This window comes from Tamandua tetradactyla, chromosome 1, assembly GCF_023851605.1.
Source record: "Tamandua tetradactyla isolate mTamTet1 chromosome 1, mTamTet1.pri, whole genome shotgun sequence".
Classification (NCBI taxonomy): Eukaryota; Metazoa; Chordata; class Mammalia; order Pilosa; family Myrmecophagidae; genus Tamandua; species Tamandua tetradactyla.
In genome coordinates, this window is record NC_135327.1 from 66,377,900 (window position 1) to 66,391,801 (window position 13,902).

General features: G+C 40.5%; 1 protein-coding gene across 1 annotated transcript; it reads right to left on the reverse strand.

Annotated features, from left to right (window-relative positions):
* Nucleotides 1–938: 938 nt before the first annotated feature.
* PURB (purine rich element binding protein B) lies at nucleotides 939–9,756 on the reverse strand. Its single transcript, XM_077118465.1, has one exon. The coding sequence runs from the start codon at nucleotides 9,744–9,746 to the stop codon at nucleotides 8,778–8,780; it is 969 nt and encodes a 322-aa protein (XP_076974580.1). The 5' UTR covers nucleotides 9,747–9,756; the 3' UTR covers nucleotides 939–8,777.
* Nucleotides 9,757–13,902: the final 4,146 nt, after the last annotated feature.

The following is a 13,902-nucleotide window of genomic DNA, read 5'->3' on the forward strand; positions in this document are numbered from 1 at the left end:
GGGGTTAGGTAGTGGTATGACCAAGGCGAAAATACAAAGAATGCTCTGCTTTGTTTCTTGTTTCCCCCTTTTCCTTTATACAGTCAGATCCTACAGGCTGCTAGTTCTCATCCCTGAATGTACACTTGAAACCTCTGGGGGAGCTTAAAAAAAAAAAAAAAGTCTCTAAGATTTATCCCCACAGAATCTTATTCAGTTTATCTGGGATGGTGTCTGGGCATTAGTAGCCAAAGCTGCCCAGTTAATTCTATAGCCAGGGTTGAGAACTACTGCTAGGGTTGTGGAAGCTGACAGCAGGAAAATTAGTATGTGTAAGTGGGGGTTGAGTAGGAGTTATTATTTCAAGGCAAGAGCCTCTGATATAAAGAAACCCGAGGGAAAACTAAAGGACTACTAAGCTTTTTCACTTCTTTTCCAACTTCATCCCTTATTTTCAAAAGCCGTAATTTACATGAAAGTCTAGTTCAGTGGTTCTCAAAGGGTGGTCTGGAAAAGGTTTGGGGTCCCCCAAAAAAGGTTTCAGGGATTCCAAGACGTTGCTATAATAGTGTAATATTTACCTTTTTCACTTTTACTCTCTCCCAGTGGACTATTCCAGAGGCTACATGATATGTGATGTCATTGCTGATGGCTAATGGAATACATACTTTTGTCATTTTTTGCATTTTAAAAATGTTCCGATTCCTAGCTAAACTATCAATAATTACAGTCCAGAAAGATGAATGCTCTTTGGGGTCCTCAGTAAGTTTTAAGAGTGTAAAGAGGTCCTGATGTGAAAAGTTTGAGAACCACTGGTTGGGCTCTCTGGACACAACAATTTTACATTTTCTTTAAACATTAGGCCAAAAGAAGACTAGCCTAATTTGCTCCCAAAGCAGTCAGTTATTTTGATAAATCTGACAAGAGTACATCTGGGACAGCATCTTTAGAGCTACTGAAAATGACGGGCACAAAAGACCAGAAGAGGAAAAAACCAGGGGAAGCCACAAGTGGCCTCAGTGGGACATGAACCAATGCATAAAACTAATTTGCAGCATTGAATTACTCCACAATGCCAGACTGCACTAGAAAAGGGTTATGGGAAGCAAGAGGTTCTAGAACCATGTGGCTGTAGTTCAGATAAAATGCACAATGATTTTGAAGCCCTACTACTCACCCAGTCTCATGTTCATTCTTGATGATGTTTATTATATCTACCTATCCTATCTTCATGTAGTTCCTTAAATTAGAAACGACAGAACAAGATTGTCATTCACTTTTCCGCATACTTTATTTGTTACAAACATACAATTTTTTAAATATAGACTGTAAAACTCCATTTGCAAAAGTCTGCTATTGTAAGGAGTGCACACCAGCAGGATTCTTAAACTTTTTTTTCTGTCAGTTTTGCTCATTAGTGGTAAATACAGGACCCGCAATTTTAGACCTGTCTGAAGCTTCTGGCTGAATTCACATTGCTCTTTTGATGCAGCCCTGCTTGTCTCAAAACTGATCGGTAACTGAGCTTCAACCTACAGGCAGTGAGATAAACAGTCCATCTGGACTCTGCTTTTGAACTATTTCCAGGAAGTGTGATTTCTGAATGGGTACTGCACTTCATATATTTGTTTGACTTGCCCATACAGCTCTGTTTGTTAAAGTGCATTCTTTTAAAAAATAAGCAAGAGGATTCAACTTTACTCTTTAACGAAGGTACTTAAAAAATGAACTTTTTGGTCTCTCAGCAGATATTCCCAAATTGATCCTATCACTACAAATTTTAGTATTCTATTTACATTTATAGGGTTACAGGTGGAGGGGGCTTTATAAAATCAAAGGTATTGCTTCTCTTGATGGAGAAACCCTTTCTACAAATCCATACATGTGAATAGTTTACAGCGCACAAGCATGTGGGTATTTATACATAAAGACATCCAAAACAAAACAAAACACACCTCCTTTAAGAACTTTCCAACATCAACTCTAATTGTGTATCAGGAAGCTGTCTCCTGCTATCAAATTACTTCTGTAGATTCTATACTGGCATAACATCAGTCCCAGCTTTACAGTGAAGAATCTATTCTAGGAGACTGGTAGATATGGTTGGCAGTGAAGGTTCCTACAGAATGGAGTATTATCTGGAAATTTATCAGGTGGATGGGTTTAAAAATGGTCTTGAAAAGACATCTGCATGAAAGTCCAAAAGGAAGAATAAATTCCTACCACTATAATTGTTCCAGAACTTTAGAAAAAAAGAACTTTAGTTATTATTTAAATGTTGAAATAATTCATTGAAAATCTCAAATATACTTACTTGCCTGCTACTGTTAACATGCAAAACTATGGTCTGATACGTATGCCATGGTACTGATTTAATTAAGGTCAGCTTCTAGATATTTTGTTCAGTCTATTCACTCCTAGGAATTTCAGAGAGCTTTTGTACACTGGGGTGACATGTGGCCTAGGAGAAAGGACTATGTCCAATAACCTATCAGTTTAAAATGAAGCCACAAATGCCTATAAACACAAATGTAGTAATATGTGACAATAACATAATCCTGTTTTTCATTCTCTTGGGACTCCTGTTTCTGAGAAGAAAAAAAGGATTTAAAAAGAGAACAAACTTCACTATGCTATTTCCAGGTATAAAGATTTTTCTAACCAGCCTAATCCTTCAATGCAGGGCAAGATTTGGGATGAAATATATTGCCTTTAAGAAATGAGATGGTCTAATCTTAAGAGAATTTAGCCTGTGAAAAGTTACTGAAAAAGGGAGGGGGTAGAGAACAAACTCATGCCTTTTGCAGTATGTTAGTGAATAATGAGCCAAAAAAAAGGTCTATTGCTTTCTCTTGATTGCTGTGGGGACAGATTTAATTATAACAAAAAGACATAATCAGACTTCTCTTATCCATGTCAGTATATATTAGATATAACAGGAAAAATGAAATTTGCTCCTAGACCAAAACCTCATGTTAAAAGTACAATCACACACTCATTTCAAAGTTTGTTAGAATCACTTAAGGAGAAAAGTGAGAAAGTTTTAGTTTCCCCTTTTCCTTACTCTGCTCTCCAGACTGAGCAGTGAAACTACCAAAACGCTGGCTGAAAGAGAAACATGGGCCCTGTACTCACCCTGCTGGGATGGTTATTTTAACACAGCTCGATCTCTAGCTTAATTGGAATGTCCAATGTGAGAGACATGAATTAGATTTTCAAATGAAAGTAACATTGTCAATAAAGGGGATTACACTGATGGTACAGTCCCAATTTCATTAAGAAATGTCCATTTATAGAGTTTACGTTGACTGGGGGTACAGATTTCAATTGTAAATCACCAGGATAGGAAATCTGAATATAAAATCTGAATTATAAAATATAAAATAAAAAATATAAAATTTATATATTTTTCATTTTCTAAATTTAATTTTCAGTACTGATAATTAGATCACTTTGGTTGAAGTAGGAGTCTGTTAAATCCATGAGTAATTTAAGACTGAAGGCTAGATTAAGTGCCAGTAACTACAAAGCCAGCTATTGAAATTTTGGGGAACATTTGAAAATGACTGTTTTTCTAGGTAAAAAGTGGGAGGAAAAGAAATTATGATTTGACATTTCCACCTTGTATCCGGAATTTTAAACAGGGCGTATGACGTACACTTTTTTTTTTTTCTTTTATCTACTTTTTCTTAAGGTAAATGTGATTTTTTTTCCTTTTTTCTTTTTTACAAACTCTCTCCCCTCTCCAACCCCACATACACACCCACTAACCAGTTTATTCAATGGGAGTAACTCCTTAGGAAGACAGCTAATTAATTTACAGTACTCTAAAACTAACCCTGAAAACTGATAATCTCATTCATTTACTATAACTTCAGTGCTGTTAACAGAAAAAGAAAAAAAGTTACCTTAAGGCTCAAGGGAAAGTAACTTATTAAGTTGTGAATGCAGCATTGTTTACTCTCCCATCCATTGGAAGCTAGCAAAATGCATTCTAGAACAATAATACAAAGTTCTTAACGTTAGCAAAGGTTTCCACTCTTCTAACACGGAGTTAGAACAATATTCATTAGCAGATTATCTAAGGGAGCCTGAGAAATCATGATCCACATTACACAAAAATTCATGTATTTCATGATGAAAAAGTGCTTTGTCTTTGAGAAATATAGGGTTAAAAATGGAAATATACAATGTAAAATCACTTGACACTTTGAAGTGAAGTAAAAAGTGGAAAAGAGCAAAAAGATGAAGGCTCTGCTCTCTGAACAGGCCCTGTGCAGGTGACTTTTAGGGTGTGCTAAATTAAAATTTTAAGAATTAACAGTGGGCTTTTACACAACTATATTCTAAAACCTGAGATTGGATATCAAAGCAGTCCACTTTGTTATTCAGAGCAATTCTGATACTTCCTAAAAATAGAAGACAACTCAATTGAATTAAAAATTACAGGGTCAAAAACATTAACATTCCCCAATCAAAAAGGAGACCTATCACAAATACATTAGATACTAAGAATGCTGCAGAATTATGACTCTCAGCAAACGAGTCATTTTTACATAAGCAAAAAAAGTCACTTCTCTTCTTCCCCTTCTCACTGATCAAGGCCACACTATTTTCAAATGAATATCTACTGAGAGATCAGTTGTGCATTGGACAAAGTACCATAATTGGGATAAAAATGAAAACAAAATTTACAGTGAAGAATACTTATGTGCATAGCTTACACACTCAAGCTTCTTCATTATTTCATCCACCTCAAGAGCAAGGTAGATGAAAATGAATAGTCACCTTTTAATACCTAGTGTAGATCACATTCTACACCCCTTATAAAGCCAGTAAAGGTCACATTTAACAACGCATCCTTAGCAATTATAGTGCCTGAATGTGCAGCCATTTACAGACCACTCAATATGAGGGCATTATTATAACCAGCCTCTTTTGCCCACAACCCTGCATTTTCAAATAAGACAGGATAACTGTTTTGTTTTGAGAAAACTGAAGCCTGAATCTTTCAAAAGACCTGCAATTTATTGCAAAGTGATCCAGAGATAACACAGGAAGCCAGAGGTTTTAAATGGCTGCCTGCACCAAAAGACTCTTAAATCATTTTGCAGTAAATAATCATGGGAAGTGACTTGACAAGTAGCTGTGTATGTTACAGCTACAGTCATTTATACCACCTACATGCCTCAAATATTTACATAGGGTGTCTGTTTTTTTGGTTTGGTTTTCACTTTGATTTTTGGTGCCATACAGATTTACATATTGTTTTGTGCAGCAGATGCACTGAAAAGATTGCTGATTAGAACTGCCATTCCACTTAATAATAGGTAGGGACAATAGAAACCAGAAAGGAGTACCAGGATCTTTATAGCTTTAGCTCTTTTTGATTCTTTTCTTAAAATTTGACTTCTCACCTATGTGACTAGTTTGGTAAACAAGCATTTCACCAATTATTTGAAAAGGAATTTTTGCTCCCTACTTCTCAGGAATATGACTATTTGGATCTGATTAGCTGGGATGGTTGCCAAAGTTAACCACTGTTCATAGCAGTGGATGGAAAACAAAACAAAACTAAATGGTTGTTTCCCATGGTCTGTACAATGCCATTATTTGACTGGATTCAACAAAGATATTCAACTCTGATAAATTAACATTTATGAATGAGTTCTGAAAGATGGCCCATCCACATCACTTTAACAAACCACACAATGCTTTCCAAAGTCTCTACTTTGCAGATTTCTATTGTCCCTAGTGACTGGAATGAAGATCAGTGAAATGCTATAATTATTCCAATCCTGCTGCAAACTTCCTGCAGTAAGAAAAGAGGCTATGAACCACCCCCTGCAGGAGAAACAAATCTTCAAGATTGATTAAGACTTAAAAAAAAAACCCACCACTATGACATTTACCACTTAATCTTACATAGGCAGGTCAAAATTTTAATATAAATTACTTTTTCCAACACATAGCTTATGCATTCTTTGCTCCGTTTTTTTGGAGGATTCTCAAATTGATATCTAAAGATTTACATATGATATAGTACTGTTATATGGTCTAATGACTAAGAAAATTTCTCTGGTAACCAAAGCTGATGCCATATATGGTAGTGTTCTTGGCATATACTCTATATGCTTCAGATCACTTCCACATTCTTTCTGTTCAGCTAATTATAGCCTAGTAGCCACTGGTAAAGGATTGTGAAGGCCCTGTCATTTCTACAGAATAGAAAGGCAAGGCTAGTTACTCCAATTCACCCAAACTGAAAGAAAAGAAAAAACACACCACCCCTTAAAAAGGAGAGGTGCTGCACCTTTGCAAAATTGAACTGGCTCACTGCAGCTGAGCAACAGAACCACCACTGAAGCAAGAAAACATGTTGATCTATACAGGAAATTGTACATGGTCTGAAAAAGAAAAAGTTACAGCAATCACCTAAGAGCTGCAACCTTACTTTTCACTGCTGCCTTAAACTTTGAAACTCAAATAGTTTCTGCAAACTTAATGCTAACTTCTCAGCTCTTTTACTAAAATTATTTAGGGATTTGTTCTCCGCAGCAAAGAAATAAACAACTCAAAACACATAAGTAAATACAGCAGGACATTATTGAAAACAGCTGCCTTGTAGTACAAAATACAGTACAAGTATACAGATGTAATTAAAACATCAAAAATACTATTGCTCCCATACAATTTAGGAAATCCTTTGCAACGGAGAAAAAAAACAAAAAGAAAAAACTTAAAAAAAACTTTTAAAAGTCTACTGTGGATGATGAGAGTAGAGAAATAGTCTGAAAAGGGCACCAATGTTTGTGGTGCTTGCATTTTCTAAAAAAAATCTAAGATCAACTATTCTCGATCATAGTCTAATTTTTTTTAAAAAAGCCTAATTTTATATACAGTATCATTTCCCACCCTCTCAACCACAAATGCATGAAAATGGCCTTTTTGTATATTACTTATTTCCCAATAAATACAAAAAGATTGTATAGCTTGAATAATACCAAAATAAGGTAATAAAAAGGTATGTAATAAATTAAAAAGGCAGCTCAAACAAAGGGCAGGCATGCAGTTTAAAAAAAAAAACCAAACCAAGATTGTGGAGGTGGGGATACTTGCCTCCAGGGTGTGAAGGTGTCCCACATGCAATACCTGAAAACTTTGGAAAGAACATTAGATCCCATTCCATTCAAAGTTACCTAGGTATACAACATTTCTAGGAATACCTTTTGATGGGGGTGGGATTAACTTGATTAATAAAAATCACTGCTATTGAGAATCCATTGAAAATATAGAAGAGGCGATCCTTGAAAACCCCAACTTTTATTCTTGAAAGACAGCTGGATAAACTGGCAAAAGCCAAAGTGTTGAAATTTCAAGATGGTATAAAAATGCTTCCAGATTATAGTCAACATATTCGTGTTCACTTCAGCTCTATTTAGAGATGGACTTCAGCTTCTACCAGGTGTGCTGCTTTGAATTATTCATCCATCATTTGCCAACTTTGATTGTGAGGTACTGATAAAATGGATCAAGTTCTTAAAAACTTATTTTAAAAGAATAAATGATGCTGGAATTCTGGACCTGAGGATTTTAAAGTAGTTGAACAAATCCACAGATTAAACTGAAGGTAAATGAAGACTTCAGTTTGGTTATTTCCAACTTTTCTGTGAGGACAGATATTCTATTTAAAGCTCAGGCTTGTAACCACACTGTTCCTTTTGTAGACAGCATCATGTTTTAATGTTTTACGTTTAAATGTTTAAAATACAGCCAACCAGTGGCCAAAACAGCCGAATTATCCACAATTCACTGGCTCATTTGTTGGAGCCATTGGGATCTGGCTCATTCACGAGATAAGCCATTTCTTTGTACTGTCCTCCAAATTTGTTTGGAGATCAGGGGAAGAACTTTAGTGAGCAGCAACCAATCCACTCAGTTTTCCTTGTGCTTTATGCCTGATTTTTTTTTTTGTGCCTACCTCAGCAACTCCAACAGAAAAATACTCTCTTATCTTTGGACATTATTTGGCCAACTATTTTAGTAATGGATTCTAGTTCAAGCATCTGAATCCATTTTCATTCTGGAAAACAATTCTGCAGACATGGGCCTTGGTCCAGGTTCCATCCCAAGCCGTTTTTTCAAATGGGCTTGATTTGTTTCTGTATTTCCCAAAGGCTTTTTGGGTTCTTATTCTGTCCTGTCGGCAATTTCAAATTGTATTCCTTTTCCTGAAACCCACACCCTCAGAGCTGGGTAATCGCAAAGACCTATTTCTTAAGGATTCCATGAAGACCTAGATCCAAGACGCTGATTTCAACGGAGGTGAAGTGATAAACGCTGCCACAGTGAAGTCTGGAGAGATTTTTAGACCCAATTTCCCAGGTGCAACACAAATTCCAACTGTCCTCGGTGGGTCTGGGTAACTCAGATGTGTTTCTTGGCCCACCAGTGTGAGGCTCTATACCCTCTGAGGTTATCTCTGGTGGGCCTCCAAACCTCAGCTGGGGGTAAAAACAGGCCGAAACGATTTTGCTCAGGTGTGGAGATGCTTCTTGTTCTCTTTGCAGGTTGCTGTCAGTTCCCTGGAACTTTACTTTTTTTCTAATTGTCCATGTTTCTTCTCTTACGGTTATTTCTCTTAATTAACTATATTATTTTTCATTTTCTTTTCTTCCTCTGAGGCCTCCCTTGGTCTCCCTCCTCTACCTCATCCCACTTGGGGATGGTCAGGAAGGAGGTCTCTAGCCAAGGGGATGTGGTGGGGTGTGGGAGGCCCATAGGGGAAGCTGCCCTTTTCAATCTTCATCCACCTCCTCGCCCTCAGACTCATCTCCACCACCGCTGCCTCCACCACGTCTTTCATAAAGTTTATCCCTTTGCCGTTCCTGGATTTCTTTCATCTCATCGGCATACCGGCAAAAGGCACCTCCGAATTTGCCCCAAGCCTTGAAGGGGACAGTGATGGCATTACGGTAGGACGGCTTCACCTCACTCACTCGTAGGAACACGCCGTATTTGTTGCATCCCACGTCAAAAAAGAAGCGCTTGGAGTCCACCGTGATGGAGGTGCCCTCCGGGAGCTCCCCGTACAGGCCCCCTCCGGGGCCCCCGCCACCGCCCCCAGGGCCCCCGGTCAGCTCCTCTTCATCGCCTCCGTAGTCGTCAATGAGCTTGGCCAGCGCGTCACGGAACTCGATGAGGCCTTGCGCGGGCAGGGCGATGGTCTGCCCACTTTGCAGACCTCCAGGCCCGGGGCCCCCGCCGAACCCGCCGCTGCCCCCGACGCGGTTGATGGTCTGGCGGATGCGTAGGAAGCGGCCGCGCTGGTTCTCCTTGAGATCCAGATAATACTTGCGGTTCTCCCGCACCAGGAACTCGCTCTTGAGCGCCCGCCGGGGGCCGCCGCCGTCCTCGGAGCTCGCCGCCGCCGCGATCTGTTCCGGGCTGCTGGGCCCAAGTTGCGCGTAGTGTTCGATGAAGTCCCCCAGATAGTCGCGGAACTCTGCAGCCACTGCCATGGAGAGGGTAAGACGGCTCTTCGAGCCTCCGGCGCCCACCTCGGCGATCTTGAGGAAGCGGCCTTTCGCGTTCTGTTTCACATCCAAATAAAAGCGCTTGTTCTGGATGTCAAGCCGCTTGGAGGCCAGCTCCTGGGTCTCTTGCTCGCCGCCGCCACCACGGGACACCGGCTGGAAGCCGCAGCCAACCGGTCCGCCGCCCCCACCACTGCCGCCTCTCTCGCTGCCGCTGTCGCCGTCCGCCATCTTCTCTCCCTCCACCACCGCCGCCGCCGCCACCGCCTCAGCCGCCGCCGCCGCCGCGGGCCCCACTGCTCCCGCGCCGCCGCCGCAGCTGCCCGCCGCGCTCGCGCCCCCTCCCACCGCCCCTGCGGCTTGCTCTCCGGTCCCCCCCAGCCTTCCCCTCCTCCGGCTAGCTCACGCGCTCCCGTTTCTCATCGTCAGCCGCCGCCGCCGCCCCCCATCTCCTTCTCCTCCCCCGCCCCCGCGACTTCCGCGCGCTGATCGGGCGGCGGCTTCCGGCGCGCGTCTTCATCGTGACGTCACCGTATCCCCGCCTATCCGACAGTCTCGCGGCCGGAAGACGTCTCTCGCTGAGTTGCGCAACTCGTCGAAGCGGCAGGACGCAGGAAAGTGACGTCACAGACCCGGAGCTCTCGGGGCTGGAGGAATGCGGGAAGAGACCTGGGAATTGAAGTTCGACATCCTGCTGGGTAGAGGCGGCCTAAATGCAGTGGGCGGACTGAGTGCATTTTCCCAAAATTAACTCTTCAAGGTTTGTATTGATTGACATCTTCACTGTTCCCTATCCCCGGCAGCCTTTCCCCGAAAATACACTCTGTTTAGAGTCTAATTTCGCCCAGTTTTCCATCCCAATTCCGGTGCATTCATTCACTTGACAAACACGAACACGGAACTGTGTAGCCTGCCCGCTCGGTGGTGTGTGCAGGAAATACAACTCAGCCTACGTAGAATCAAATACGTATATTCTGTGGTCGTAGAGGTTGGGGCAGGATCCTGGGGACTCTCTAGAAGGGTCTTGTGGCAGTCAAAGAAGGCTTTTCACAGGAGGAGGCGCGAGCTGAGAATTGAAGGACAAGTTGGAGTTAGTTAGGCAAACTCTGAAGAACAATTTTCCAAATAGAGGGAACAGCTTGACAGGCCACAGAGCAGCTGTAGTGTGGTGCATGTGTGAGGAGTGGCAGTAGATGAGACCAGAGGGTGACACGGGGCAGGGATGGTCCTACGAGATGCGGTGGGGTTAGTATTTACCCTAGAGTCCGTAGCTGTCAGATTTGGATCATATTTATATCTTGGAGAGTTCATGGGATCGATAGAAGGATGATTTGGAATGAAATGAGATTGAAGGTTCTGAGATCAATTTAGCAAGCGCTTCTTGTTCCCACGCATGTTATGTGTTAAAGTGATTAATTAACCCTGCCAACTTTTAGTTTCTTTATCGGTAAAATGGGAATAATTCCTGTTGAGCCTTGTGAGAACTGAGGTGTTTTAAGAGGCAGTATAAGATTAATAGTTAAAAATGTAGGCTCTTAAAAATTGAAGTAAAAAATGTAGGCTCTTAATTGAAATAAAAAATGCAGGCTCTTTCTCGGCCCATGCAGTGCGCGCGCGCGCACACACACACACACACACACACACACACACAAAAAAAAACAAACATGAGAAAGTCTATGCTCAGCCATTAGACCTTGGGATTGAATCTGTGTGTCCTTGGCCAGTTATTTAATTTTTCCAAGTCAAAGTTTCTCCATCTGTAAAATGCAATTATTGGCAGACAACAAATTTTACAAATATGTAAATACCTTTGTCCAGAATATATAAAGAATACTTATGACTCAGTAGTAAAACAAACAGCCTAATAGGAAATGGATTGGTAAAGGGCACAAGGAATAGGGATGGATTGGTAAAGGGTACAAGGAAACTATTAGGGTTTATGGAAATATTCTGGATCTTGAGTTTGTGATAGTGGTTTTCAGAGATGTGACAAAATTCATTGAGGTGTGCACGTTAAATAGCTGGAGTTTATTGTAAAGAAATTATGCCTCAACAAAGTTTATTTTGAGAAACTTTGAGAAACTTTATTTTTGAGAGGAATTAAAGTAGGCAAGGATGTTAGGGATATCACATACAGGATACTAACTTTATAGGATGGTTGGATATCAATCTTTGAAACATTTAACATAATGCCTAACTTATAGTGAGTGTCCAGTAAATGTGGACACTTTCAGTATTAAACTTGTAGAACACTTGCATAGTGCCTGGAACATACGTGTAACTGTTTTATTATTACTATTAACTGTGCAAGAAAAAAAAATGATGAAGGCCTGAACTAAGCAGTTGTAATGGGGGTGGAGAAGTTAGGGAAAAAAATAATTTTTGTTTTTTATATAGGCACTGACAACCATTTTACATGTTCTGTCAGGAGAATACATATTTCTCGTCTTTGCTTCTGGACAAAGGCCATGAATTCTTTTGCCCGACGTGCTTACTAACCAATTCCCGAGACTCCTGATTTTCAAAGAGAGAAAGAATTTATTACTAGATGCATAGTAGGAGAATAGATGGCCCATTGGCCTAAAATCTGTCTCTGGAACTGCAGTAATTCTGATAGTTTTATTAGAGTAAAGATAGGCAGGGTTTAGGATGATGAGAACAGTGGCCCCAGATGATGTAATTAGAGGTGATCTAAATATTGAGCATGTACAGATTGATTGCATACTTAGTCACAGAACGTTTGTAAGAAAATGGCAGAATGAGGGAGGACTTGTAGGTTTAAGTCTGAATGTCAGGTGAGCCCATTTTGGTTAGATCCAGTCTCGGTTATCAAGACAACTTTGAATTTGGGGTGGGTTAGTTCTGGGCTGACCCAAAACCCTTCATTAATAAACATTAAAGGCTGTCTTTAGTGATTACAAGACTCTAAAGTTGAAAAACTGGATAACTGGATACAAATGAAGCCTTGTAACAAAGTTTTTACAATCTCAGGAGCAGAAGATAAGGGCTATACAATCACTATCAGAGATCAAGGCAGCTGGATTACAATTTAGAGGTTTGAGGAATTTCCTTCTGTCTACTCCAATATACCAGAAAGTAAAAAGGAATATCTAGTGTGTTAGTTAGATTCAGTTGTCAACTTGGCCAGGTGAGCATACCCAGTCTTGTTGCTGCAAACATAAGCCAGCGGTTCGTGAACCTCATCTGTTGCCAATTACATCTGCAGTCAGCTAGGAGGCGTGTCTGCTGCAATGAGTAACCGTTTGACTTAATTGGCTCGTGCTTAAATGAGAGAACACAATGTAGCACAGCCTAAAGCAGCCCGGCATTCCTCATCTCAGCACTCACAGCTCAGCCCAGGCCTTTGGAGATGCAGAAAGAAGTCACCCCGGGGAAAGTTGTTGGAACCCAGGGGCCTGGAGAGAAGACCAGCAGAGACCATCCTGTGCCTTCCACATAAGAAAGAACCTCAGTGGAAAGTTGGCTGCCTTTCCTCTGAAGAACCAACAAAATAAATCCCCTTTTATTAAAAGCCAATCCGTCTCTGGTGTGTTGCATTCTGGCAGCTAGCAAACTAGAACATCTAGATACTGATTCAGTAATCAAAATCATCTCTTAAATCCTGATTTCTGGGTTGCATCTTAAATCATGTGTAGAAACAAGAATTAGATTTAAGAAATTAAAAGGTATGGCTTTTAGGCCCCGCTTCAATGAAGATGGCAGAGTGAGTCACTTCAGGACTCTGTTCCCCTTACAGAAGATTTGAACAACCAACAAGAACATCTTTCTTTCTTTTTTAAAAATATTTTTATTGGCAAAATAACATACAAACACAAACATTCTTAACATACGAACGTTCTATAGTTGGTGTACAATTAATGGCTCACAATATCATCACATAGTTGTTTATTCATTACCATGATCTTTTTTTAGAACATTTGCATCACTCCAGAAAAAGAAATTAAAAAATGAAAAAATCCCATACATACCATACCCCTTATACCTCCCTCTCACTGACCACTAGTATTTCCATCTACCCAATATATTTTAACCTTTGTTCCCCAATTTTTTTCTATACCCCTTACAACTCCCTTTCATTGATCACTAGTATTTCAATCTACTCAATTCTACCCAATTGATTTTAACATTTGTTTGCCTTATTTATTTATTATCCATATTTTTTTTACTCATCTGTCCGTACCATAGATAAAAGGAGCATCAGATGTGGCCTCTCTCTCTCTCGGCTGACACAGCAAGCAAACTTACTGCCCTCCCCCTCTCTATGTGGGACATGACTCCCAGGGGTGTGGACCTTCCTGGCAACGTGGAACAGAAATCCTAGAATGAGCTGGAACTCAGCATCAAGAGGTTGAGAAAATCTTCTCGA

Bases quoted from the DNA above. Each gene is read 5' to 3' on its own strand.
- PURB (XM_077118465.1), bottom strand. From the start codon at position 9,746: ATGGCGGACGGCGACAGCGGCAGCGAGAGAGGCGGCAGTGGTGGGGGC.